A 26,320-nucleotide genomic window follows, 5' to 3' on the forward strand; every position below is an offset into this window, starting at 1 on the left:
TAAGACGATTTTCTTGCCCTGCCACACGATTTCTATCGTTAAGACGATATGGAAAACGATTCACATCCCTATTAATTAATAGCAGTTTATGGATTTTTCCTTTAGGAGCTTATCCAAACTTTTTTTAAACCCAGTTACACTAACTGCTTTAACCACATCCTCTGGCAATGAATTCCAGAGCTTAACTATGAGCTGAGTGAAAAAGAATTTTCTTCAATTTGTTTTAAATGAGCTACTTGCTAACCTCATGGAGTGTCCCTAATTGAGAGAGTAAATAACCAATTTACATTAACTTGTTCAAGACTTTTCATAATTTTGTGGACCTCTATCATATCCCCTCCCTCACTCGTCTCTTCTCCAAACTGAACACCCCTACCATCTTTAGCCTTTCCTCCTTGAGCAGCCGTTCCATGCTCCTTATCGTTTTGGTCGCTCTTCTCTGCACTTTCTCCAGTGCAGCTGTATCCTTTTTGAGATGCAGTGACCAGAATTGCACACAGTATTCAAGGTGTGATCTCACCATGGAGCAATACAGAGGTATTATGACACTCTCCATTTTATTTGCCATTCCCTTCCTAATAATTCATAACATTTTGTTTCTTTTTATTATCGCCACAGAACACTGGGCTGACGACTTCAATGTATTATCCACTATGACGCCTTGATCTCTTTCCTGGGTGGTAACTCCTAAGATAGAACCTAACATCATGTAACTACAGCAAGGGTTATTTTCCCCTATATACATCATTTTGCACTTGTCCATGTTAAATTTCATCTGCCATTTGGAAGCCCAATCTTCCAGTCTTACAAGGTCCTCCTGCAATTCATCACAATCCACTTGAGATTTAACTACTCTGCATAATTTTGTGTCATCCACAAATTTGATCACCTCACTCATCGTACCCATTTCCAGATCATGTATTTTCTCAGACTCTCCTCCAGCTCTGGATCCTTTTACACACTACCGGTCACCTGAGAAGAGAACGTTCACAATCCCCTCAGCATTCCATCTGATAGCCCTAAAAGCACTCCTGGCCTCCTGTCTGCCTTCTGGAACCAGACCCCCAGCCAGGCAGCCAGGCCTGCTGACCTGATGAAAAACAACCAATCTGGCAGAAAGAAGCACCCAATGTAGCCCTCATAGAACAGGTCCCTTGTCACATCTTTACCCCTGTCTGTTGACTCTACCAGAGCCCACAACCAAACCTATCCCGGAAACCACAGAACTCTGCAATCATTGGCATCTCCCCTCGCTGGAAGCCATTTTGCTTACCACATTGGACCCAAAAAAATGCATAATTTCCACTCACCCCCTTAGCTCCTGAGAAGAAAATATACAATTAACATTTGCCCCCTGTAGCTCCTATGGTCACAAGGGATTGACAAAGGACATTAGGAATCAACCTTGTTCTACCTGCAACTATGTGTCAAAGAAGCTGGCAAAGATACCAAATGCACTGAACTCCCCCTCCCATTGAGATAGTCCATTTGGAGGAGCAACAACAACCCTTGAAACAGCATCAATCACAGACACACAGGAAGGTCCAGAATCAGAACTGCGCTGCACTAATGATGTCCCCCATGACATTTTCATCCTGCATTGATGGTCTTGACTCATACCACAACCACATCTATGCCCCCTAACACAGGAAGGCTCATCCAAAGGACCCACCATGATCCCATTCAAAAACAGCAGGACCAAAAACAACACGACCTGCAGCAACAGATGGTGCCATGCCTGTAGGGGCCACCAGAGCCTCTCCAGACCCAGGACCAGACTCAGTCTTGAAGGAGTCCATACTCACCCAAGACTCCCAAGGAATGGAAGCCTCCTGATGTATCCCCTCCTTGCCAGCACCACCAACTGCACCTCCATGATGCCTGCCCCATCCAGCCGTATGTGCACACAATAAGTAATTCCAGCCAGCCAAGCTTCTATTTTAGCTCACTAATTTTGTGTTGCTAGCTTGGTTTTAGGAGTAATTTGAATATGAATATGTTTGCCATTTGGAATTTTCATACAAAATAAATCTGATCTGCAAGAGCAATGTTTGTCACCGCCTCTCATAGCTTGTTTTATGTTGCATGTTGGTTCAATTTGTTATTTTAAAAGAAATAAAAAATCAAAATGCAATGTACACTGCCCCTTCCCCCAGTTGAAACTATGTTCCTTGTAAAGCTCCGTTACACTGCATTATTTGTTATCTGGAAACCGATGTGATGTTCCCAATGGATGTTGTCTATAAAAATGTTAAATAAATAAACACATGGAGCTCAGTCTCTAGGAAAATACACAGAGCCTTCTGAGCTACTACTACTACTATGCATTTCTGTAGCGCTACACGAGATACGCAGCGCTGTACAACCATACAAAAAGACAGTCCCTGCATAATAGAGCTTACAGTCTAATAAGACAAACACACAGGACAAGAGACTTGGGGTATTTCATAAAGCAAGACAATGGTTTAAAAGAAAAGAAAGTTAACAAGACTAAAAGCAGGCAATCAGGCATAAGATTTAAAAGTGGCTTAAAAGAGCTTTTCTCATTGCCCCTTCTCTATTGTTTTGTATTGCAAATGAATCCTGAGGTCTCATAATAAAGTGGTTATCATCTCAACCAGTGTAGACTGTATTCCTTGAATCCAAGTAACCATGGATCAGCAGGCAGCAATAGCAAGCTGGCATTACTGCATCACAATTGTCATTACATTCACAGAGGCATCCTGAGCAAGTCTCAAGCTATAATTGCAATCAGGGTTCTAACAGCAACATGCAACAGCATATTAAAACCTGTGGATAACCTTTTTCTAACCATGGGTCTCCAGAAAAATTACTACAATGTTAACCCATAAATACTATGAATGCAAATCAAATGTTTTTGTTCCAGAATATTCCACAAAATGTTTAAGAGGTGGCTTCAGAGATGCAAGATGGGGTGTCACATCAGCCATCACATTATTCATCTGAATGTACACAGCAAATGATCCCAGAGCAAAAAAAAAAAAAAAAAAAAAGTTTTAGATGGAGCTAATAATATGGGCACCCTTGACACATTCCTCCCCAGCTGCCTATCCTGTCTTATAAGCAAGTGTAACACAATAAAATACAAACAACAGTTGGTGATCAAAGGGCACAGATAAATTCAACAAAGTACCTGAGGTACCACTGACAACTGTTCACATAAATATTCCCCCCTTCCACTCAGTCTTCCCTGGTAGTTTATCAGTCAAGATACCCTACCCCCAGGCTGCTCGACCTGTAAGCAATAATAAAGATCAGGTGCCTGCCACAGCTAGCAAGGAGCCCACAACTGCTGAGGCCTAACCCATGCCCCACAATGCAATTCAGCTTCCATCAGGCAGAACACCAGAATTCCAATGTTCCTCATGCACCAACTCAGATAGCTCACTGTGACATAAGCAGCAACATATCTTGAAACAAAAACACAGAACATGCAATGAACTCCAACAGAAAAGAGGTGGGAGATAAAAACACTTGGGATGAAGAACAGCCCACCTATCCCTTAGTTCAGTGCATCTCTAGTTTAGCATCCAAACAAAATTGCTATGGGGTCTGAAACTGCATGAAGACCACAATAAATTCACTCCCACCACCCTTCCTCAACCCACCTTCCTCCCTCTCCTCCAACTGACAGCATGATGTTATGATTCTCTTAAAATAAGAACTAGGTGGATGTGTAAACAAAGGTCTGATTGCCGGGTGGTCCCAGCTATGCTCCACATTATCTCAGGCCCCCCTGAGACAAGTTCAGATGACCTCCCCATAATATTTAACTTGTTGAGCATGTAAATCAGACATCATCAGCTACAGCAACATTACAACTCTGTGTTCAGAAGTGTCCTTCCTTATTGACAATGGTGCTTCTGTAAATGTACTTGATAAGAAATCATATCAGTTCTTATGTACACAAAAATGTTCACATATGGTGGCATCATATTATTACCACAGCATGGACTTTTCTGGAGCATCTCACATTTCAAGATCTCGCCATTCCAGCTGTCATTCGAGTAACTACAGGATCAGCAGAAAATGTACTGAATTGCAAGACTGATGGATTGGTCAGCCTTGTAGATAACATTGCCCAAATCTCATCTTGGAGTGAGTTTCCTCACTCCGAGGGTCATCAAATGTTCACAAGAGACCACTGTTCTGTTCGTACATCTAACATTGAATGTCAAAGGGGCCCCTAACCCCCTACACTGATACCTAACCCTCACCTCAAGTTACTAGGTGGGCCTACCATAGGGATACAAATACCTTTCTAGGGAGATGCCATCTTGGCCAGGCTCTCTCTCTCTCTCAAAACTACTAAACATGGTCCCCCAGTGGTTATATGCGGGAAATACAACAGGTCTGGCTCTATCGCAAAGTCTGATAATGTTATCACAATTTGCACTAACTTAGCTCTTTGCATAGGTAATTAGAGCAAATTGCAATAAAATGAATATTTGCATAAACGATGCCCTTTTGCTATCGCATGCGATACTTACCGCATTTTGATAAATCCAGGCCTTGGTTTGTTAGCAAAAGCGGGCTAGCTAAATACCAGGATGTTATGACGTCACTCGGAGGGGACGCCCCCAAGGTTCCCGCCATGACATGAATAAAGACGTGGGTGGCGTGCACGTGCACACCCTACTAGGCCCTCAGGAAATCATGGCGAACACTGTCGCCGTTGCCAATCCGGGGACGCCAGAGAGAGCGGCATGAAAACGCAGCAGCAGCCATCTTCCCAAGGCTTGAGGAGAGAGAAGGAAGAAAGGTGAGGCACAGAGGTCGAAGCCGTCTGACTGACGGACGCAACAGTATAAGGGAACAAAAGGTAACTTGTTGCTTTTAAATTACAAACATGACACAATGCACCAGTGTTGATCTAATTCATTAAAATAATCCCATATTTGGTTTAGCCCCCTCCCCCCTTCATAAGTATTGTTTAATTTAAGCGTTTGCAGAAGAGCTAAAAATAGTTTACCTGATTTTCTTGCATGACCGCCAAATACTTTTGGGCAGGAGACAGTAACCGTCTCTCCAATTTTAGCAGGGAGCCAGCAAGTAATGTTATCCCAAATTCCAGCACATCCTGAAAGCAAAAGTAATGGCATGAGATTTCAAACAGCTCATAAAATTAACAACAAACCATGCTACGAAAGGTCCACAATAATATTTACTGCAATATAAACATCTTCTGGACTGTGTCCTAACGACAAATTATTTGGTGGAGCCAGTGATTTTTCCTTTACATTGCTATTAATACATTTATGTCAAGGGCCCACTTTGTCCTTATAATGTGGCACATAATATATCACCTCAAAGCCCTTGATGCATCATGAGCAGCATGTCACCAGCACATATAACTCTACAGCATACAAACCTTCTCTTATGAACTCTTGCCATAAGTCTGTGACTCACATGGATTACTATCTGACCATTTTAAATAACTATGCACTGGCTGCTAACCCCTGCTGAATTTGAGGTTAATTTTTGTTAAAAACATAAGATATTTTACTTATTTATTTAGATTGCTCCATTCTGCTTTTCTAGTGGATTACATTCAGGTGTTTCCCCGTCCCCAGGAGGCTTATAATCTACATTTATAGATGAGGCAAGGGAGGGTAAAGTGACTTGTCCAAGGTCACAAGGAGCAACAGTGGGACTTGAATGCTGGCCTCCTGGTTCATAGCCCACTGCTCTAACTAGGTGACTCCTCCTCCTCTCTTCCTATAACCAAACATGTTTATGTTCTATTGCCTGATAAATTTCTAGCACTTACCTATGCATCCCAAGGAAAAGACATGTAATTAAAGGGGTGCCATCAGAGATGGTATAATTGGAAAGAGATGTCATTGGAATGAATGGTTAAAATGCATCATTTAATTATATTATTTCAGTACTGGCTTGCCTCTTTTTGTAACTTTTTGCTGGTTTTTTCATAGAATCTGTGGTCACTCTGTAGGAGTTAGCACCTTAGTATGCCAAGCTTTAATCAAGAAGATACTTTTCACAACTGCTTGATGTTCTGTTTCAACAACACATGTTGGGTGATATTTATCCACCCTCTCAACAATATCGTAGTATACACAAGTATGTAAGAGAGGTTACAAATCTTTATTAACAATACCGTATCCAAATCACATAAAATGTGTCATGTTACACACTACTCATACAGTAGTAACATGACACATTTTATGTGATTTGGATACAATATTGTTAATAAAGTTTTGTAACTTCTCTTACATACTTGTGTATACTGCTTTAACAACAGACAGAGGGTAATTGATTATTTGATGCTTTCCTGACAGGATGAAAGCACCAAACAGATGAGATTACAACATTAGAAGAAGATGCAAGATATAAAAAAAAAAAAAAAATCCCAGAATGTGATAAAATTCAAAAGAATTCTGTTTTACTTACAGTAAGAAACTACTGAAATTGTTGCGGTCTGCACCGCTTCCCCTCTCTTCCCCATGCCCAGCGCCTACCTCCGCGTCTGGGGACGCCGCACTCCGCGGTCTCCAGGACCCAAGGACGCGCTCAGTTCCATGTGGCATCCGCCATTTGCCTGTCTCTCTCACCACGGCCTCGTGCGTGTGCGAGTATGGCCACTTTGAGCGCCCAGAACCCGGAAGTCAAGCCCCGCCTGCGCTGATGACGTCATGCTCCGAGACAGATATAACCGGCGTCCGGACGTTCCATCATCGCCTTGCAACGAGGTTCACTACAGTCTTGTAGTTCTGAGTTGCGCTTCGTCTTGCTGAGTTCCTGCCGCTGACCTTGGAGTTCCTGACTACGCTCTGCCTGCTGCCTGCCTCGACCCCGGTTCGTTCTTGACTACGCTCTGCCTGCTGCCTGCCTCGACCCCGGTTCGTCCCTGACTACGCTCTGCCTGCTGCCTGCCTCGACCCCGGTTCGTCCCTGACTACGCTCTGCCTGCTGCCTGCCTCGACCCCGGTTCATCCTTGACCACGCTCTGTTGCCGCCTGCCTTTGATCCCGGCTCGTCTCTGATCCTGCTTCAGCCTTGCCTTCGCCTGCTGGCTGCGGACCCCGCTCCAGGTTTCTACTTGCTCCTACTCACGTCTGCTCTCTTAGAGACCCTATTATCTTTGGACTTCCTGGGTCTCTATTGCTGGACTCTCTCTAGTACCCAAGTCCCAAGGTGCCAGAGCCCTACGGGCCCCTCCTGGGGGGTTCTGGGTACCCGGGTGAAGATCTTGTGCTAGACTCAATTACCATTGGACTTCCTAGTTCTCTGTTACTGGACTCTCTCTCTGGTACCTAAGTCCCAAGGAGCCAGGACCCTACGGGCTCCTCCTGGGGGGTCCCTGGTTTCCGGGCAATCACCTGGTGAACACTTGAGCCTTGGCTCCGCCTCCCGGCCTACCCCGCCTCTCGTGGTAGGTCGGCCCAAGGGTCCACTATTCCACAGCAGTACCCACGTGCAACAGAAATAGTGCACAACTGTTTTTCTTTGTAACAGGTGGGTTCCATCACTGCATTGCTTACTCTGTACCCCAGGCAATTATACCATAGTAGAGAGATGCTGACTTCCTGCAACCCACTTTTACAAAGCCGTTGCTATCTTCTATAGCAAAGTCATCATACATATTAATTGATATAGATTAGGTTGGTGTGCTGGATGTGTGTGGCAGGCGCCTAGGGGTGGGGGTTAATGATGCACCTTGTCATTGGTAGGTTATCAGTACTTCATACCACCACTACACCAATGATAGGAGCTCCTTCAAGTTCTTATGCATCCTCTAGTGCAGTGGTTCTCAACCTTTTTCCCATCGTGACACACCTGACAGACCACGTTCACATGTGTGACACACTGCTCATTACAATTTATGGCGGACATAAAAAATAAAGGTCCAGAATTATTTTTATTGTTAAGAATGACACAAAGAAAAGATACATATTGTATCTGAACAGAAATGCATAAACGGTAAACATCCCACACCAAAACAGCACCAATTTCCAGCACTTAACTGTAACCACCTTACCTAAGAAAAGGCAACACTGAAAATATTACACCAGGCCTTAAGACAACACATCTCCTATTAGGAAAACGGACCAAGTCAGGCTGCTATAAATCCCTACGCAGAAACTACACCCCAGCAGAGAACCTCACCTGAATCACATGTGCTGACCCTCCCTAACAAAGAATAAAGAGACCAAAATGCATAGCTAGAAGCATGCAGACAAAAAACTGAATTGGAAACCACAACAAGCCAGAGTCTCTGTATGCAGTGCAACAAAGGAAACAAAGAAACATCACCCATCCTTATAAAACAAATCAAGAAATATAAAATCAGTAGCAGTAAAACCATACTAAAAAAAAGAACAGATTATTTCAAAACAGCGGATGAATGGAATATCCAATAATTAAAAACTCATATCAAAAATTTCTAGATACCAATAAAATATTTTAAAATAGCAGACACAAAGACCCAGTAATGAAAAATAATAAGGATACAAAAAATGTTTTGCTCTGCATACCTGGGAACGTTTGATATCCAGGTGCCCTGAGATTGTTTTGAATTAGCAGGAGGAGGGATGGTTTGCTTGGAACTTTCTCCTCTTTCTCTCTCTCACACTGACTCTCAGTCACTCACATATGCACATGCTTTTTCTCTCTCACTTATTTAGGCTCTTAATTACACATTTACACACATGCTATCTTTTCAGGCTTACACACACAGGCTTTCAATCACACACATACATGCTGTCCTTTTCTCTCACACGCAGACTCTCATTCACATGCTTTCTCTCTCTCGTTCTCTCACTTTCACACATGCTGTCAATCACATACTCACATGCTCCCTCACCTAAATCAGCTCTCAATAACACACATACTCTCTTTCATATATACAGGCTCTCAATCATTCACATACATGCTATCTCACTCACACACACACACACACACACACACACACAGGATCTCAAACACACATGCTTGCTCATTCACTCACTCTCCCCCCCTCCCCCAAACTAGCAGCAGCAGCAGCCTCCTCCACTTCTAACCCTAAAGGTAGCAGCAACCTACTTCATTTTCAGCCCTCGCAAAGCAAGGAGTCCCATCAGCTGCGGGGGTTGATGACATTCTTCGTTTTTCTCTGAGCCGCGCTGCTCATTCTTCAGATCGCGCCATTCTTCTTTTCTTTGGGCCGATGCTGAGCACACTAGCAAGGTCTCTTCTTCCCGCGCTGCACCCACTGATCACCACTTCCTCTTCCGAGCCACGGGGGGAGAGGAAGAAGAGAGCATGCCGGTGCCGCTGACTCCTGCTTTCCTGCCGCATTTCACCCGGGCTTTCAGCGTTTTAAGCCCGGGTGTAGGACCTGTCTTGCTCGGGTAGGGAGAGCAGCTGGGTCAGCAGGGGACCGGGAAGTGTGGGGACACACCTGCGTGTGCTTGGCGACACACCGGTTGAGAACCACTGCTCTAGTGTGTGGTTACATCATAAAAGAGGGACCCCATCCAGCTGGTTGTGTCATTGAAAAGGACCTCCATGGACTGCTCAGGACACTGATTAGCCCAATGACAAACCTTCGTAGGGATGCATTTCAGTACTCATGGAAGTAACCATACCAATTACAAAAAACTGAACGTCTGAAAGCTAAAAAGTGACAATCAGCATCACTCTTCTTTCTCCTTCTCTAAAACCTTCTGTTTACAATCACCAAAGGGCTCACGGTGTTGGGTAACTTTATCTATGCATCAAAGACATAGTTCCTTTAAATTCTGGAAATATGCTGCCTAGTAGTGGTACCTGACACAGTATAAACATGCATGGATCATTTACTCATGTTCATTCCCTGACTGAGAAGCAGAGTTTGTGTTGCGTCGGAGGAGGACCCTTGAGCTGAGGTGGGGTTGACGCAACCTGTAGGTAAGGACCTACGGGTCCCCACCATCGGTAGGTAGAGTGGGCTGAAGGCATCGGCTGCTGGAGCTTCACCTATACCAACCCTCATTCCCCACGGGTTGAGCCTTTGGGTGTCGGTGCCGGTAGGACTTAGGTGGGCCTCTGTGTATAGTCGTAGGAAACGAGGATTTAGCCCAGAGACAGCAGGCGAGGAAAGGTACAGTTCTACTTGGACAGGATAATGTCCTGGAAACTCAGGCACCAATGGAATGAAGGCAGGCAGAGGGCACTCGATCAAAGGTAGGCTGAAGCCTGATGAATCCACGTCCAGGAAGTAGACAGAAGAAGCGTCCAATGGCAGGGTTGAGTCAGGCCTGGCGGCAATCCAAAGGCAATGGCAAGCAAGGCTGAGGTTTGATCATGGAGATGGTCAATAGCGTAGTCAAGTGAAGCTGAGGTCTGATCACGGAGACAGTCAATAGTGTAGTCAAGCAAAGCTGAGGTCTGATCATGGAGATAGTCAATAGCGTAGTCAGACGAAGTGAAGGTCTGGGCTGGAGATAGGCTGTAGAGTAATCAGACGATGTGGAGGTCTGGTTCTGGAGATAGGCTGGAACGTAGTCAGACGAAGCAAAGGTCCAGGTCTGGAGATAGGCTGGAAAGTAGTCAGGCGAAGCAAAGTCAAAGTCCGTGTAGTCAATCCAAAGCATAAGTTGAGCAGGAACAAGGAAACAGGAACTAGGAACAACAAGGAATCGGGAACGCAAGGAAGAGACGAATCTCTAGTAGCAACGAGTACTTGACCAGCAAGGAGACCTATTGCAAAGGCAACGCTATGGAGCGGCACCAGCCACATGGTGGAGTGTCGGCGGCCTCCTGCTGCAAATGTAAGCGCCTGTTCATGGCTAGGCCCGCGAGCAGGAGCGCAACATATGCTTACATGCAGAAGTGGGCACCAGGGTCCCCTACCGTATAACTTTACTTCTGCTATGGATGGCATGTAAGTCCTTAAACAAAAAGATCTAGACTAGTCAGGGAGGTTTCAAGGGTAGGGGCTAAGAGGGTAAAAGGGAGGCTAAATAATTAGTGGGGTTAGGAACTCTAGTCTTTTACCTGGGCAAACTGGGAATGAACTGGTGAAACTTGTAATTGCATTAACCTGCGTGTCTACTAAAATTCCCCCATTTACACGGTAGAGGCAGCATTTGCGCGAACATACGTGCTTCCATATAAAATTGTGTGTACATGTGCACATGTAAAGCCTATTTATACCATGCGTGCATATATGCACAGATGTTATAAAATGGTCATGTCCTTTGGCGCTAGCTGGCACACTCGTGTACATGTGCACTCAAGCGGCTGTTTAAAAGTTACCGTCATGTTTTTTTAAATAGGTAGAAAAAGCAGTGCCCATCCTGCCATGGCCCAAAGAGAAGAGGAGGCCAGTGGGACCATGGCGCAGCTCATACTGCCACAATCTGAAGTGCAGAGGAGGCTGACAGAGCCGTGACGGAACCCATTCTGCCATGGCCCAAAGAGAAGAGGAGGCTGGTTGTGTGTGAGCCTGTATCTAGATTATAATTCTTTACTGAAATTAGTCGAGTATAAGGACATAGATCCAAAAATTAGTCCTGCTGCGGTGAAAAAATTTGCAAACCATTTATGGTATCTATAACCAGAAACTGCAACATTCGCATTCTGAGATGATGAAGTTCCACTAGACATTAAGCAAAAAATGGCTACTATAATGATGACTACAGAATCCAGCAATGAAGAAAAGCAAATAAAATGATACATTGTTAATAGTGAAGATCTCAACCGTTTAATAGAAAAACACTTCTATGATTTTATTTCTGCAGAATCGAAGATGTGCTTCTCAAGATTTTCAATAAACACAAATTTTCTAAAAAAATTGCCCATCCACTTGGAAAGATGATGTCAACTTCAATGTGGTTTGGAAACATTGAAAAACATGGTAGGGATGTGCAGAAGGAAAAAATTGTTTTTTGTTTCGCTGGGACCCAAATTCGTTGTATTAGTTTCATAGGGGGAAAAACCAATTTGCCGATTAGTTTTATTTGCTTTCCGTTTGCCATTAAACTCAATGGGGGAAGTATTTGCAGCCTATTTTTGGCTGCAGAATTGGGGTTTTCTTATCAATTCTGATCAAACTTCTGGGGAGCAATCATCAGAACGAGAAAAGAGCTCCAAGATACTTAAACTGGCAAAATGGCACCAAAGCGGCATGAATAGCCTAAGGCACTGTAAAGGGGCAAAGGGGTACCAGGAGTGGCAAGAGTGCTTTAACAGAGGTGCAAAACAGCAGCAAGAGTGTCAAAAACACACCACAGCTTCAAAAGAGAGCACCGATAACAGTTGCATGAACCCTCAAAGGCAGCACAACAGGCAAAGTGGCAAGACAAGTGGCAAAAACATCCTACAGCACAATGAAGGGGGAACATAGCAAGCAGAAAGAGTGTCAGAAAAAACCACAAGGCGCTGATAAAGGGACAAAGCAGCAGAAAGACTAGCACCAACACACTGAGGAACCATGATAGTGGCAAGAACACCACAAGGAGTAGAGTGAGTCATCTGGTGTATGTCAGCAAGGCAGACTGGCAGAAAGTTGATAGGGGCAAGACAGGCTGGCAGAGTGGAGGTAGTCTGGTCCCTGTGGTTTTGATAGGGGCAAGACAGGCTGGCAGAGCTGAGGTAGTCAGGTCCCTGTGGTTTTGATAGGGGCAAGACAAGCTGGCAGAGCTGAGGTAGTCAGGTCGCTGTGGTTTGATAGGGGCAAGACAGGCTGGCAGAGATGAAGTAGTCAGGTCTCTGTGGTTTTGATAGGAGCAAGACAGGATGGTCCCGGGGCGAGTTCCCTCTCCTTTGTACAGGAAAGGGCTCCCTAGAATGGGTTCGCCCCTAGAGTGGGGTGGTTCCGTTGGCATCTAGTGAACTCTCGCTGGTCTTTTAAAATCTGGTGGATATAACAGATATACAAACGAGAATTTTGAAGGCAAAGGCAGAGGCGGAGGAGGTTTCCATGTGAACAGAGGTTAAACATGGGTCAGCGGGGGTTAAGAGATAGGCGACAACCGGGGAGAGTTCCCTTTCCTTTGAGCAGGAATGGGCTCCCTAGAATGGGTTGGCCCCTAGAGTGGGTCATGAGACTGGGCAAGTGTGGCAACGTGGAGGAGGTTTCCATGTGAACCGGCTCTGGTTCAACATGGGTCGGCGGGTACTAAGAGATAGGCTGGCTACACTCGGGGAGAGTTCCCTTTCCTTTGGGTAGGAAAGGGCTCCCAGGAATGGGTTGGGCCCTAGAGTGGAGCACGAGCCTTCAAAGTGTGGCGAGTCGATGTGGAGGAGGCCAAAATTTGTTTTAATTAAGGTAAATGTTGTGTCCGTCGCTGTCCGACGTCTCTGCTCCGCCCACCTTACCTCATTGGCGACTCCCTTCGGGGTTGATGGAAGGCTCCATCCTCCTCCAACGTTCTCGGAACGGCTTGACGCTGCAAGCCGCCATGTTGACCAGATGCCTAAGGCCTCGTACGCGCGGCCTGACTGATGTACCAGCATTGGCGCGAACCTCAGGGGCGTCCCCCTGAGATGACATCACCAGCTCCAGATATTTAAGGGCTCAGTTTTTGCTAACAAGACTAGTTAGCAAGGGTTCGCTTCCTCCTGGTCGCTGCAGATGGGATTCGCTCTCCACAAACCCAGCTACTCTGCCTCCTCGGACTTCACTAGAGGTACGCGCTCCTCGGGGGCCTCACTCTCTCTTTTTCTTTTCAGGTAGAAGTCCGGAACTGGTACTCGCTCCTCGAGGGCCCACGTCCCGGACTTGCTCCTGAATACCTCTTCTGCTAAGAAGTCATCGCTGCTTACAACATTAGTGAGTTTCCATCTTTCTCTCAGAGCTTTCCCTGGGTCCAGGTACTCGCTCCTCGAGGGTCTAATGTATACCATCTCCTGGGCTGCCTCAAGAAATAATCCTAAATATTACATAGTTAGCTATGATTATTTAGGAGCCTTGTAATGGAGTTTCATTATTATTTTGCCTGTATAATGGTACAAATTGTTAGGATTTAAGCATGTGCAAACAGATCATGACTTCCTGAGCAAGACGAAGGAAGTTCTCTGCTCTGCCCTGAAACTAAAAGCAAATTGTTTGTTTTAATTAAGGATCCATGCTGTGAAGGATTAGTAGTTTGAATTGCCAGAGACTGTGTTCCCTTTGCTATGAGGGTTCAGCTGTTAAAACAATAAGAAGCGCTGATGTCATCTCCCGCCCAAATCTACAATATCAGCCTATGTTGATTTTGTAATCTACACAGTGCCTCTGTAAACTATGGGAACACAGAGGATGAACTAGAATGCAACTACCACCAGCTTTCTATAATACTAGAAACGTTAATGTTGGCACCTAAGAAAGATTTAGGGAAAATGGCCCATATTATGAAGGTCATGAAAACTATTGTGCATATGAAACATACAAGCTCCAAACAAACATTTTTTGTTCAATTTCTCCCCCCTTTCCAGATCCTAGTTAATTTTCCCTGTTTTATTGTAACTTTCTCACATCCATAATATTGTTTTCTGTATTTGAAGTTTGAATTGGGAATATTGTTTACTATGTTACTCTCTACCTTACACACATTGTTAATTGTAAACCGGGTTGATGTGATTCTAGTCATGAAACTCGGTATAACAAAAATAATAAATAAATAAACATCTTAAGTCAGCTTCTTATGTTCTTACATTGCAAATGTGGACGGACAGGCACAGTGTTAGAGGTCAAGCCCTTGTAGGGATGTAAGGGTTGGATAGACAAGTACAGTGTTTGAGGTCAGGCCCTTGTAGTGACATAAGGGCTGGATGGGCAAGCACAGCGTTTGAGGTCAGGCCCTTGTAGTGATGTAAGGGCTGGACAGACAGGCACAGTATTTGAGGTCAGGCCCTAGTAGTGACATAAGGGCTGGATAGCCAGGCACAGCATTTGAGGTCAGGCCCTTGTAGTGACATAAGGGCTGGACAGTGGACAGACAGGCTCAGTGGTTGAGGTCAGGTACATGTGCTGATATTATCTGGAGCATACGAGGCAGTTGGAGCTGCTGCAAGGCTTTCAATTGCTTCTATTCATCTTGCCGTTCACAGGGAAAATTTGGAAACCCAACTAAAGGCATGTTTATTTTCAAAAACACTAGCATTTCCACCAACTCTGGTGCCAGCCTTGAGCGATGAGGGCTCATGATATCCCCTGCTGGACCACCAGGTACTTTAGAAACGTTTTTGGGGGGTCGGGAGGGTGGTGGATTCTAAATAATTCGATTTAAAGGGTCGGGGTGTTGTTTTTTTTTGGCTCGGGACAGCCGAAAAAAAAAGCGTTCTGAACCACGGGAAACGAAGATTTCCCGTGGTTCTATGAACCCGATACCAGAAATGATTATGGAACCAATTCACATCTCTACTGTTATTTCCTCTTCCTGTTTAAAGCCCTCCAAATTTTCCTCCAGAAAATTAACTAAAGGGATGATGTGAGCCAAAGTGGCACTTCTGTAACTCAGCTCCTCCATGGCATCCTTGAAGGGCTGCAGGATTTTTACCAGCTGACTCTTGACTAACCAATCATGATGCCCTAGGGCAGGGGTCGGGAATCCATGGCTCGCGAGCCAGATATGGCTCTTTTGAGGGCTGCATCTGGCTCGCAGACAGTCGCTACACTTTCCCGCTGACCCAGCTGCTCCCCGGTCCTCCTCCGCCCGGGCTTAAAATGCTGTCAGCCCGGGCGGAACGCGGCAGGACAGCTGGAGTCAGCGGCACCGGCGTGCACTCTTCGCCCCCCCCCCTCACGGCCCGGAAGAGGAAGTGAAGAGTATCGGGTGCCTGCGCGGCAAGAAGAGGCCACGCTACTGCGCTCGGCATCGGCCCGAAGAAAAGAAGACTGCAGCTCGGCTCGGAGGAAAATGAAGAGGTTCAGCCGCGGCCGATGGGACTCCGCCTCCGCGAGGGCTGAAAATGAAGGAGGTTAGCGTTGGGAGGAGGCTGCTGCTGCCGCGAGTTCCCGGGGTGAGGGAACTCGCGGCAGAAACAGACAGAAACAGACTGTCTGGTAACTAGAGATATCTTCTTCAGATCTATTATGTGCTGTGGTTCATCAGACACTTCTTCCGAGTGAAATGAGCATGACAGAGATACTCTAGGGTTGATGATCCGTGAGTACGGTTCTTGAGATATTGAAGAACATTCACTGGGTATAGTATCATCTTCATCTAGAGATATTGACGAACATTCGCTAGGTGTTGTATCGTCTTCGTCTCGAGATATTGAAGAACATTCACTGAGTATAATATCATCTTCTCTTCCCCCAAAGCAAAAGTCTGCACCAGCTGACGACCCTGATGGTAGGGAAAAGCCCTTCTGGAGATTTTCTTCCATGTTTTCCGACATTGCTTTATTCTCAAAAGCTGAGAGAGGGTATTTCCTACCCTTCGGTGGCTCAGTGTTGGGCTTCAGTCTTATGGCACAGTCATAGGGCTCCAGTGGAGGAAGAACATCAACTACTTCTTTGGAAATTATATCCCCGAAGGGGGTGTACTTGAGCGGCAACCCCGGTACTGCTGGGGTCACAGGCGTACCTATAACAGGCAATCTCTCCTTAAGGCATCTCCAATGACATTCTGGGCCCCAGTGGGAGAGATCCAGAGATGCCCAGTCGAATTGGGATTGGTGTACTTGCAACCAAGGTAACCCCAGGACGATAGGGTGCAGAGCCTTTTCCAGTACAAAGAAGGAGAGTGACTCCGTATGGAGAACTCCTGTGCGGAGAGTAACTGATTCGGTTTGGCAAGTCACGTTTCCTGGTAAGGGCTCTCCATGAATGGAGGATAACCGTAGTGGATCTTTCAACTTGATGAGGGGGATCCTCAAATATTCCACTAGTCGTCTGAAAATGAAGTTGCCTCCTGCCCCCGAATCCAGCAGGGCAGGAGTCTGAACTGTGACCGGTCTGTAGGTCAAGGAGACTGGGAGAGAGAGTGTACGAGAAGGCGCAGTGAGGCCTAAGAATAGTCCTCCTGCAGGACTTAAGTCCGTCCGTTTCCTGGACAAAATGGGGCATGTAGAGACATCATGGCCGGGCTGACCACAGTACATGCACAAGCCGTGTTTCTTCTGAAATCTTCTCTCCTTGGAAGTTAAGTGTCCACAACCAAGTTGCATCGGTTCGTCTCTATCAATAGCAGATGTTACTGGAACATCCGAGGTACAGTGGTAGTACTAGCCTGTTTCGACCCAAGTAACACCTTAGGCTGGAGTTCCTTCACCTTGTCTCGGAGCCGGTGATCAATCTGAGTGGCCAAGGCTATTAATTCGTCCAGCGAGTCAGGTGTCTGGCGAGTGGCCAGCTCGTCCTTTAAGCGGGTATCCAGGCCTCTGCAGAAGAGAGTCTTGAGACAGCTGGGGTCCCAGCGAAGTTCCGCTGCAAGAGTCTTGAATTCCATGGGGAATTCAGTCAATGATATGTTGCCTTGCTTCAAGTCCACCAAAGCAAACCTGGCAACATAATTATGAGCAGGGTCATCAAAGAAGGATTTAAACAAGTCCATAAATCCTTCTATGTCCTGCAAAATAGGGTCCTTGCATTCCCACAAGGTAGATGTCCATGACAGCACTCTCCCATCCAAGTATGACAGGGTGTAGGTGGTCTTCGAAAGAGCCATGGGAAATAAAGTTGGCTATAAGGTGAAGTGCATGCAGCGCTGGTGCACAAAGAACTGTGTCTTCTGGATTTCTCCGGAAAAGCGGATAGGAGCCGCCAGTGGTACAGCAGTCTCCAAAGTTACCTCCTGTATCTGACCTTCTTGGTTAGAAGCTGTGCCTTGTATCTTCTGTGTGTGTAGCTGATGAAATGCTGCAGTAAGTTTCTCCAAAGTTTCTTGCTGCTCTGAGATGCATTGGGACAGGCCCGGTATAGCCTGCAATGCAGAGAGATGTGCCGGATCCATGGAGTTAACAACATCCAAAGTTTAAGCCAGATCCACTGGAGTTAGCAATCTGATGTGAATCTGTTGTGAATCTGCTAGGGAGTTAGCAATCTGATGTAAATCTGTTAAGAAAGCTGGGCGTTAGATGGGAGGAGCAATCTGAATGAATGGCTCCTAAGAAGGAGGAGTCAGCTATCTTGTAGTGTCTCAGATTCTGTTATATTCCGCTATGCTTGGAGTTAGCAATCTGTTAGGGTTCTCCGTGAAGTGTTAGCAATCTTTTATGAATCTGAGATAGTAGTGGTGAATCCCTGGGCCGGTGGCAGATGACCACGCCCCCGGGAGCATATCCCAAGAGGGACCACTGGCTAGGCTTGAGTATGGAGACAGGCATACATTAGATCTTTTATTAAACAGGTTTTGGAAAACCACCAGAGGTGGCAGTAGTGAGCTGATATGCCCAGCAGGGCTGTAGTCCCTCAGGCACTGGAACCGCGATCCAGGATGGCTGAGCTGTTGAGAAACTGTAGAAAGTTAGTAGGCAGGGTAGACAAAGTTCATGAACAGAACTAGATGACAAAACTCACATAAGGTCTCAAGGAAGCTCAGGAGCTGGAAAGGTTTAGGCCCTCGAGGAGCGAGTACGTGGTTCCAGGGAAAGCTCAGAAAGAGCGATGGTAACTCACAGTTGTTTGTAGCAGTGATATCTTCCAGGCAGTAGAGAATCTTCAGAGTGTCCAGGAACATTGGCCCTCGAGGAGTGAGTACCGGTTCCTATCTGTAATCTGAAAGTAAAGAAGAGAGCGAGGCCCCCGAGGAGCGGGTACTTCTAGTAAGTCCGAAGAGGCAGAGTAGCTTGGGAGTAAAGCTGACGCAATCCCCTTGCTAACTCAGTTAGATAGTGAATTAGAGACCTTTAAATATTGGAAGTGGATGACGTCATCTCAGGGGGACGCCCTTGAGGTTCGCGCTCTTGCTGGTACTTCAATCAGAGCGCGTTCGCGTGTGCCCTAGGTCATCAGGCAACATGGTGGAACTGCAACGTTGAGCCGGCCTGGGGACGCCAGAGGGAGAAGGCATGGAGACGCCGCGGCAGCCAGCCATCCATCAGACCCGGAGGGAGTCGCCACAGAGGTAAAGAGGGCAGAGTGAGGGTGTCAAGCAGCGACGGACGCAAACTCTGTCACTTTAAAGTGGCTCCAGATCACAGATTTCTTTCATGATCCCTTCTCTATAGCCTTTAGGGTGGATGCTGGCACTGGAGTTGAAGTAGTGGGTGCACCCTGAGAAGCAATGCCAGGGGCATCAGTCACACACTGTGCCTGCGCTGACTGCTCTTCCTCCTCATCATCATCAGTTTCATCTCTCCCCTGCAGTACTGAAGTGGAGACTAAGACAGAATTAACTAATCCTCCTAAACATTCTTCAGCTATTACTTATTCCATTTCTGTTGATGAGAATCCCACACAAGATGATTCTTCATCAGAATCAGAAGCAAACAGTGTCTGTACTACATTTTCAGCGCTAACTAGAGTCTGCTGTCACACTGCTGCTTTTGGGTCTCGCCCTTTTGTCTTGCATGACTCAGCCTCCCCTTCCCTCACCTCCAAAACAACAGGGTCAGAAACAGGTGGTGGTGGTGCATCATCTTTAAATTTTAGTTTTTTCCAGATGGACCTGCCTGCTCTCCAGAGATTTTAGATTGGAACAGCTCCCTTCTTAACTTTAATGGGGGACTGGCACTGCCTTTTGAAGAGTCTCCTCTGCCAGTCCCAATCATGCGACCAAGTGTACCTTTCCCTGACATCATGGATTTAATGTCACTACTAGGGATTTCAATTAAAAGAATTATTTCTTTATTGGTGAATGAACACCTCTGTACCAATATATGTGAGTCTGGAAAACTACCCACAGACTCACAGTGCAGTGCCTTGATGTAGTATACAACTGAGACTGCTCTGTGTGCACATAACAAACTTTTAACTCCAGAAGATGCCTACTGGTGATTTGAATTAAAACAACACTGCTATACCATTATATGTGAGTCTGGAAAACTACCCACAGATGCACAGTGCAGTGCCTTAATGTACACTACAATTGAGACTGCTCTGTGTGCACACAACAAACTTTTAACTCCAGAAGATGCCTACTGGGGATTTGGATTAGAACAACACTGTTGTACTAATATAAGTGAGACTGGAAAACTACCCACAGATGCATAGTGCTGTGTCTTGATGTACACTACAATTGAGACTGCTCTGTGTGCACACAACAAAATTTTAACTCCAGAAGATGCCTACTGGGGATTTGGATTAAAACAATACTGCTGTGAACCGGTAGATGTAGTGTACTTGGATTTTCAGAAGGCATTTGTCAAAGTTCCTCATAAGAGGCTTCTAGGAAAAGTAAAAAGTCATGGGATAGGTGGTGATGTCCTTTCATGGACTACAAACTGGCTAAAAGACAGGAAACAGAGAGCAGGATTAAATGGACAATTTTCTCAGTGGAAGGGAGTGGGCAGTGGAGTGCCTCAAGGATGTATACTGGGACCCTTAATTTTCAATATATTTATAAATGGTCTGGAAAGAAATATGACGAGTGAGGTAATCAAATTTGCAGATGATACAAAATTGTTCAGAGTAGTTAAATCACAAGCAGACTGTGATAAATTGCAGGAAGACCTTGTGAGGCTGGAAAATCGGGCATCTAAATGGCAGATGAAATTTAATGTGGACAAGTGCAAGGTGATGCATATAGGGAAAAATAACCCATGCTGTAGTTACGCAATGTTAGGTTCCATATTAGGTGCTACTACCCAAGAAAGAGATCTAGGCATCATAGTGGATAACACATTGAAATCGTCAGTTCAGTGTGCTGCGGCAGTCAAAAAAGCAAACAGAATGTTGGGAATTATTAGAAAGGGAATGGTGAATAAAACAGAAAATGTCATAAATCCTCTGTATCGCTCCATGGCGAGACCACACCTTGAATATTGTGTACAATTCTGGTCGCCGCATCTCAAAAAAGATATAATTGCGATGGAGAAGGTACATAGAAAGGCAATTATATCTTTTTTGAGATGCGGCGACCAGAATTGTACACAATATTCAAGGTGTGGTCTCACCATGGAGCGATACAGAGGCATTATGACATTTTCTGTTTTATTCACCATTCCCTTTCTAATAATTCCCAACATTCTGTTTGCTTTTTTGACTGCCGCAGCACACTGAACCGACGATTTCAATGTGTTATCCACTATGATGCCTAGATCTCTTTCTTGGGTAGTAGCACCTAATATGGAACCTAACATTGCATAACTACAGCATGGGTTATTTTTCCCTATATGCATCACCTTGCACTTGTCCACATTAAATTTCATCTGCCATTTAGATGCCCAATTTTCCAGCCTCACAAGGTCTTCCTGCAATTTATCACAGTCTGCTTGTGATTTAACTACTCTGAACAATTTTGTATCATCTGCAAATTTGATTACCTCACTCGTCATATTTCTTTCCAGACCATTTATAAATATATTGAAAATATATAGTCTTTCGACTAAAGAGGTTAGGACTTTTCAGCTTGGAGAAGAGACGGCTGAGGGGGGATATGATAGAGGTGTTTAAAATCATGAGAGGTCTAGAACGGGTAGATGTACATTGTTTTTTTACTCTTTCGGATAATAGAAAGACTAGGGAGCACTCCATGAAGTTAGCATGTGGCACATTTAAAACTAATTGGAGAAAGTTCTTTTTCACTCAACACACAATTAAACTATGGAATTTGTTGCCAGAGGATGTGGTTAGTGCAGTTAGTATAGTTGTGTTTAAAAAAGGATTGTATAAGTTCTTGGACGAGAAGTCCATTACCTGCTATTAATTAAGTTGACTTAGATAATAAGCACCGCTATTACTAGCAATGGTAACATGGAATAGACTTAGTTTTTGGGTACTTGCCAGGTTCTTATGGCCTGGATTGGCCACTGTTGGAACAGGATACTGGGCTTGATGGACCCTTGGTCTGACCCAGTATGGCATGTTCTTATGTTCTTAAGTTCTTACCTTTATATGTGAGTCTGGAAAACTACACACAGACGCAGTGCAGTGCCTTGATGCACACTATAACTGAGACTGCTTTATGGGGTAGATTTTAAAAACCCTGCGCGTGTAAATCCTGCTGGATTTAGGTGCGCAGGGCACTTGCACGCCGGCGCGCCTATTTTGCATAGGCTACCGGCGCGCGCAAACCCCCGGGACGCGCATAGGTCCTGGGGCTTTGCTTGGGGGGCGTGTCGGGGGCGGCATGGTGTTTGGGGCCTGTCTGAGGGGGCGTGGCGGCTGTCCGTGGGAGGGCCCAGAGGTGTGATGGCGATCCAGGGGCGGGGCCAAGTGCTCTGGCACAGCAGCCTGTGCCCGGGCAGGGAGCCAGCGATGCGCACAAGTTACACCTGCCAGAGGCAGGTGTAACTCAATGAAATAAGGTAGGGGAGGGGGATTTAGTTACGGCTGGGTGGTGGGTTAGATAGGGGAAGGGAGGGAAAGGTGGGGGGGGGGACAAAAAAAATTTCCCTCCGAACCGTTCCGAGGGAGCCTCGGAGGGAACGGAGGCAGGCTGCGCGGCTCGGTGCGCACAGGCTGCTGATTTTGTGCAGCCTTGCACGCGCCGACCCCAGATTTTAAAAGATAAGCGAGGCTACGTGCGTATCTTTTAAAATCTGGCGTACTTTTGTTTGCGCCGGTTGCGTGAATAAAAGTACATGCGCATACTTTTTTAAAATCTGCCTCTATGTGCACAAAAAAATGAAACTGCAGAGGAAAAGCCTGAGCAAGCACAATTCCTAGTGGTGCTGCTTCTTGTTTGAAAATACCAACTCACACTATTTCCCACCCACACTACCCAAACCGTGCCTGTGCCTGCACCAACTTACCCCAGGGGGGTAAGATCAGCAGCAAAATGCCACTGCTGGCAGCTTGTCTTAGTGACTGAGAGACAGTCTGAGTTCAATAAAAAAAAGTGCAGTCAAAAAAAGCCTGGCTGGCACAGCAGCAAAAACAAACAAATATATTTTTCAATGGAAAATTCTATCAAAGTAGCTAGGAATTGAATACAGATTTGAGACAATCGGAGAGAGCTCAAAAGCTACAATCTTTTCAGGCAAAACCCTAAAAAAAAGTGCATGCGACAGCGCGTGCTTAAGGTATAAATAGTACAGTATCATCAGGAACAGTGTCACAGAGCACTGAGTGAGAGCGGAGATTGACTGCATTAGAAAAATGCTTGCTCTGATAGGTTGCATTCTCATCTCCTTGTCAACCTATCTGACCCACTCTATGACAAGGCTGTGAGGTCACTTATGACTCACAGGGAAGGGCTGGTTTTTGCTATGGATTCTCCCACATGGCCTTCTCCTATTTCAAACGGCCGCTAAGAAATCACTGTGAACCAAAAGAATGAAACGAATATGATATGTTTTATTTGTGGGGGATCGCCATATGTTTCACGAACCCATGAATCAAATGAACAGGGACTTATGTGTTGCGGATTGCACATTCGTTGAAAAAGAATGCACATCCCTAAAGCATGGTAATAGTTAAATATGTGACTGAGAGAGGAGTGAAGCTAATTCAGGAATATCAGAACATTCTGACCAAGAACGAAAAAGAAAAGCAATAGATTGTGCAGATTGTTAGTAAACAGAGAAAAAAGTACCCAGATGCTAATAAAAAAGGCCTAATGAAGCAGTAAAATCTGGTATCTTATTACATCTTCATTGTTATTATTTACATTTTAGACATTATTTTGTGAAGTAAGTATTTTTCTTTTGGTTTCAGTTTTTGCTCAATATATTGGCTAATTTTTATTTCTTGTAAATAACTGTATGAAGAAAATAGTTATAATAAAATTGTCTTTCAATTATGCTTGACTATTATTTTCCCAAACAACATTTGAAATGAATATAAAGTTTTAAATAAGAAATACTAATTTTCGGTTAAATTTGAAAATTTAAGGCCTTTGGGGGTCACCTTAAAATAGTTCAATTGAGCTGAAATTTGGCAAGGAGCACTTTTTCATATATTGGAGCAAGATTAGGGGTTGGGAGCAAAGAATTTCAAAAGTTGAAAAATAAGGGCCACCCTCACACACACCCATTATAAAATACTCTGATTTTCATGGTAGAATTGGGATTAACGCACCTAGGCACATGCCCACTTAAAATTGGGTGCACATGTGCACAGCACCATTCAGCTATGCTGGCAGTTATTTAGTCATATTATACCTTTTAAAACTTGTGTAGTACATTTTATCTGGGCTTTCAGTAGATTTGGTCAGTCTGTACCCCAGGGCCTGTTCAAGGGGTGGAATCCAATTCCAGCCTTTCAATGGTTTCCCTCATGGGTACACCTGCATGGCAAAGGGTTGTTTATGAATTAATTATGCCTTTCCTTCAAGTAAATATTCATGATGAAGTTCTGATTTAACTTTTTTACACAATAAGGGGCGGATTTTAAAAGGGCCACGCATGTAAATCCTTCTGGATTTACGCGCGCAGGGCCCTCGCGCGCCTGCGCACCTATTTTGCATAGGCCGCCGGCGCGCGTAAAGCCCCGGGACGCATGTAAGTCCCGGGGCTTTCAAAAAGGGAAGGGAGGGGGCGTGTCCGGGGGCGTGCCCCGGCGTTTCGGGGGCGGGCCCGGGGGCATGGTGCCGGCCCGGGGGCATGGTCGAGGCCTCCGGACCAGCCCCTGGGACCGGAGGACAGAGCGGGGCTGCCGGTGACGCGCGTAAACTTACGCCTGCTTTCAGCAGGCGTAACTTTGCCGACAAAGGTAAGGGGGGGGTTTAGATAGGGCCGGGGGGGTGGGTTAGGTAGGGGAAGGGAGGGGAAGGTGGGGGGAGGGCGAAGAAAAGTTCCCTCCGAGGCGCTCCAAAATCGGAGCGGCCTTGGAGGGAACATGCAGCTCGTGCTGGGCTCGGCGCGCGCAGGTTGCACAAATGTGCACCCCCTTGCGTGCGCCGACCCCGGATTTTATAAGATACGCGCGCCGCGCGTATCTTATAAAATCCAGCGTACTTTTGTTCGCGCCTGGTGCATGAACAAAAGTACGCGCTCGCGTATTTTTTAAAAATCTGCCCCTAAGCTTGGAAGCCAGTTTCAAACTTATTTTAAACTAAAAAATGAACTGTTGGTAAATGCATTTAAAACTGTTCTGTAATAAATTTGTGATAAAGCTAGAAGAGAAAATGCAAACTGCCTGCTATGCTCCAAACAGGAAAAATATATTCAAAGATGGATGTTGTGACACGGAACCACAATGCCCTCACAGCAAGTGTTGACTGAAATGTGCGTCAGAGGTTTTTGGTTTCTGAGGTGGTCTCCAGTATTCTGCTGACTTGCCAGTTAGACCAGTCATATTAAAGAGTTTTTAACTTGTTTCTACTTATGTGCTGCCTTTTTAGAGCCAATAGAATAAGCATCTTAAAAACACTTATGCATATACAATAATTCAATCCGTATATATTCGGGCAACAACCAACAAGGACTGAATTGCATAGTCTGGATAGACAGATGGGCATGGGTGTAGCTTTCTTATTGCGGTGGTTAATACCCCTAACTAATTAAGCTATTTCACTTAGATGCAGTTCCTACACTGCTCTCTACATTAATGGCGGGGGTGGAAGGGAAATAGAATAAAAAAGGTTACTAAGAGCCAAGAGAAACAGATAAGTATGTGAGAGAAAAGAAAAAGTGCGAAAGCTTGCTGGGCAGACTGGATTGGCCATTTGGTCTTCTTCTGCCGTCATTTCTATGTTTCTATTTATCCAGAGGCTAGATAACATTTGTTGAACTGATCTGGTTGAAATGTGATGTGAGGGTCAGTTATGGTCCTGGAATTTGTCCTGTTGAAAATGATCTGAACCTGATGAGGATGAAATCATCTATAATAGGGTAATGTTGAAAAGTGCTATAAAATTCATCCATGTGCATACTTTTGGCTACCTTGTTTATTCTATAAAGTTAAATGAGCACTGCATTCTGTGTCTATAAAAGACTTATTCATGTAGGGGTGAATTTTCAAAGGAGTTACCCACATAAAATTAGCATATATCATAGCAAATTTCAAAAGCCCATTTACGTGTGTAAAACCCAGTTTTAATGCGTGAAAATCCTTTTCAAAATTATCTCCTAAGCTTTTTTTTTTTTTTAAATAGATACAGAATAGGAAAAAGCCCACATAGATACCATCTATTTTTTTTTTTTATTGTTTTTACAAGTTTTGAAGAAATGAATCTCTTTTCATCTTTTTATAATTTTCTTTGATCTGATCTTTCCTAGTATGTAACTGATAATTATAATGGAATGTTCCACAGTGATATACCCATTTTGTAAATTATGTCCAGGCTATCTACATTCATTATTCCTTTAAACAGTTTTTTCTTTTTTAAAAAAAGAAAAA

At 45.0% G+C, this 26,320-nt stretch overlaps 1 protein-coding gene across 1 annotated transcript in view; it reads right to left on the minus strand.

Annotated features, from left to right (window-relative positions):
* VIPR2 (vasoactive intestinal peptide receptor 2) overlaps positions 1–26,320 on the minus strand; it is a 299,702-nt gene that overhangs the window by 217,742 nt on the left and 55,640 nt on the right. The window contains exon 3 of the mRNA XM_029588516.1: positions 4,994–5,101. Within this exon, the coding sequence (XP_029444376.1) occupies positions 4,994–5,101 (108 nt within the window). The remainder of the gene's footprint in view (positions 1–4,993; positions 5,102–26,320) is intronic.

Source organism: Rhinatrema bivittatum, chromosome 2 (genome assembly GCF_901001135.1).
Source record: "Rhinatrema bivittatum chromosome 2, aRhiBiv1.1, whole genome shotgun sequence".
NCBI classification, from domain to species: Eukaryota; Metazoa; Chordata; class Amphibia; order Gymnophiona; family Rhinatrematidae; genus Rhinatrema; species Rhinatrema bivittatum.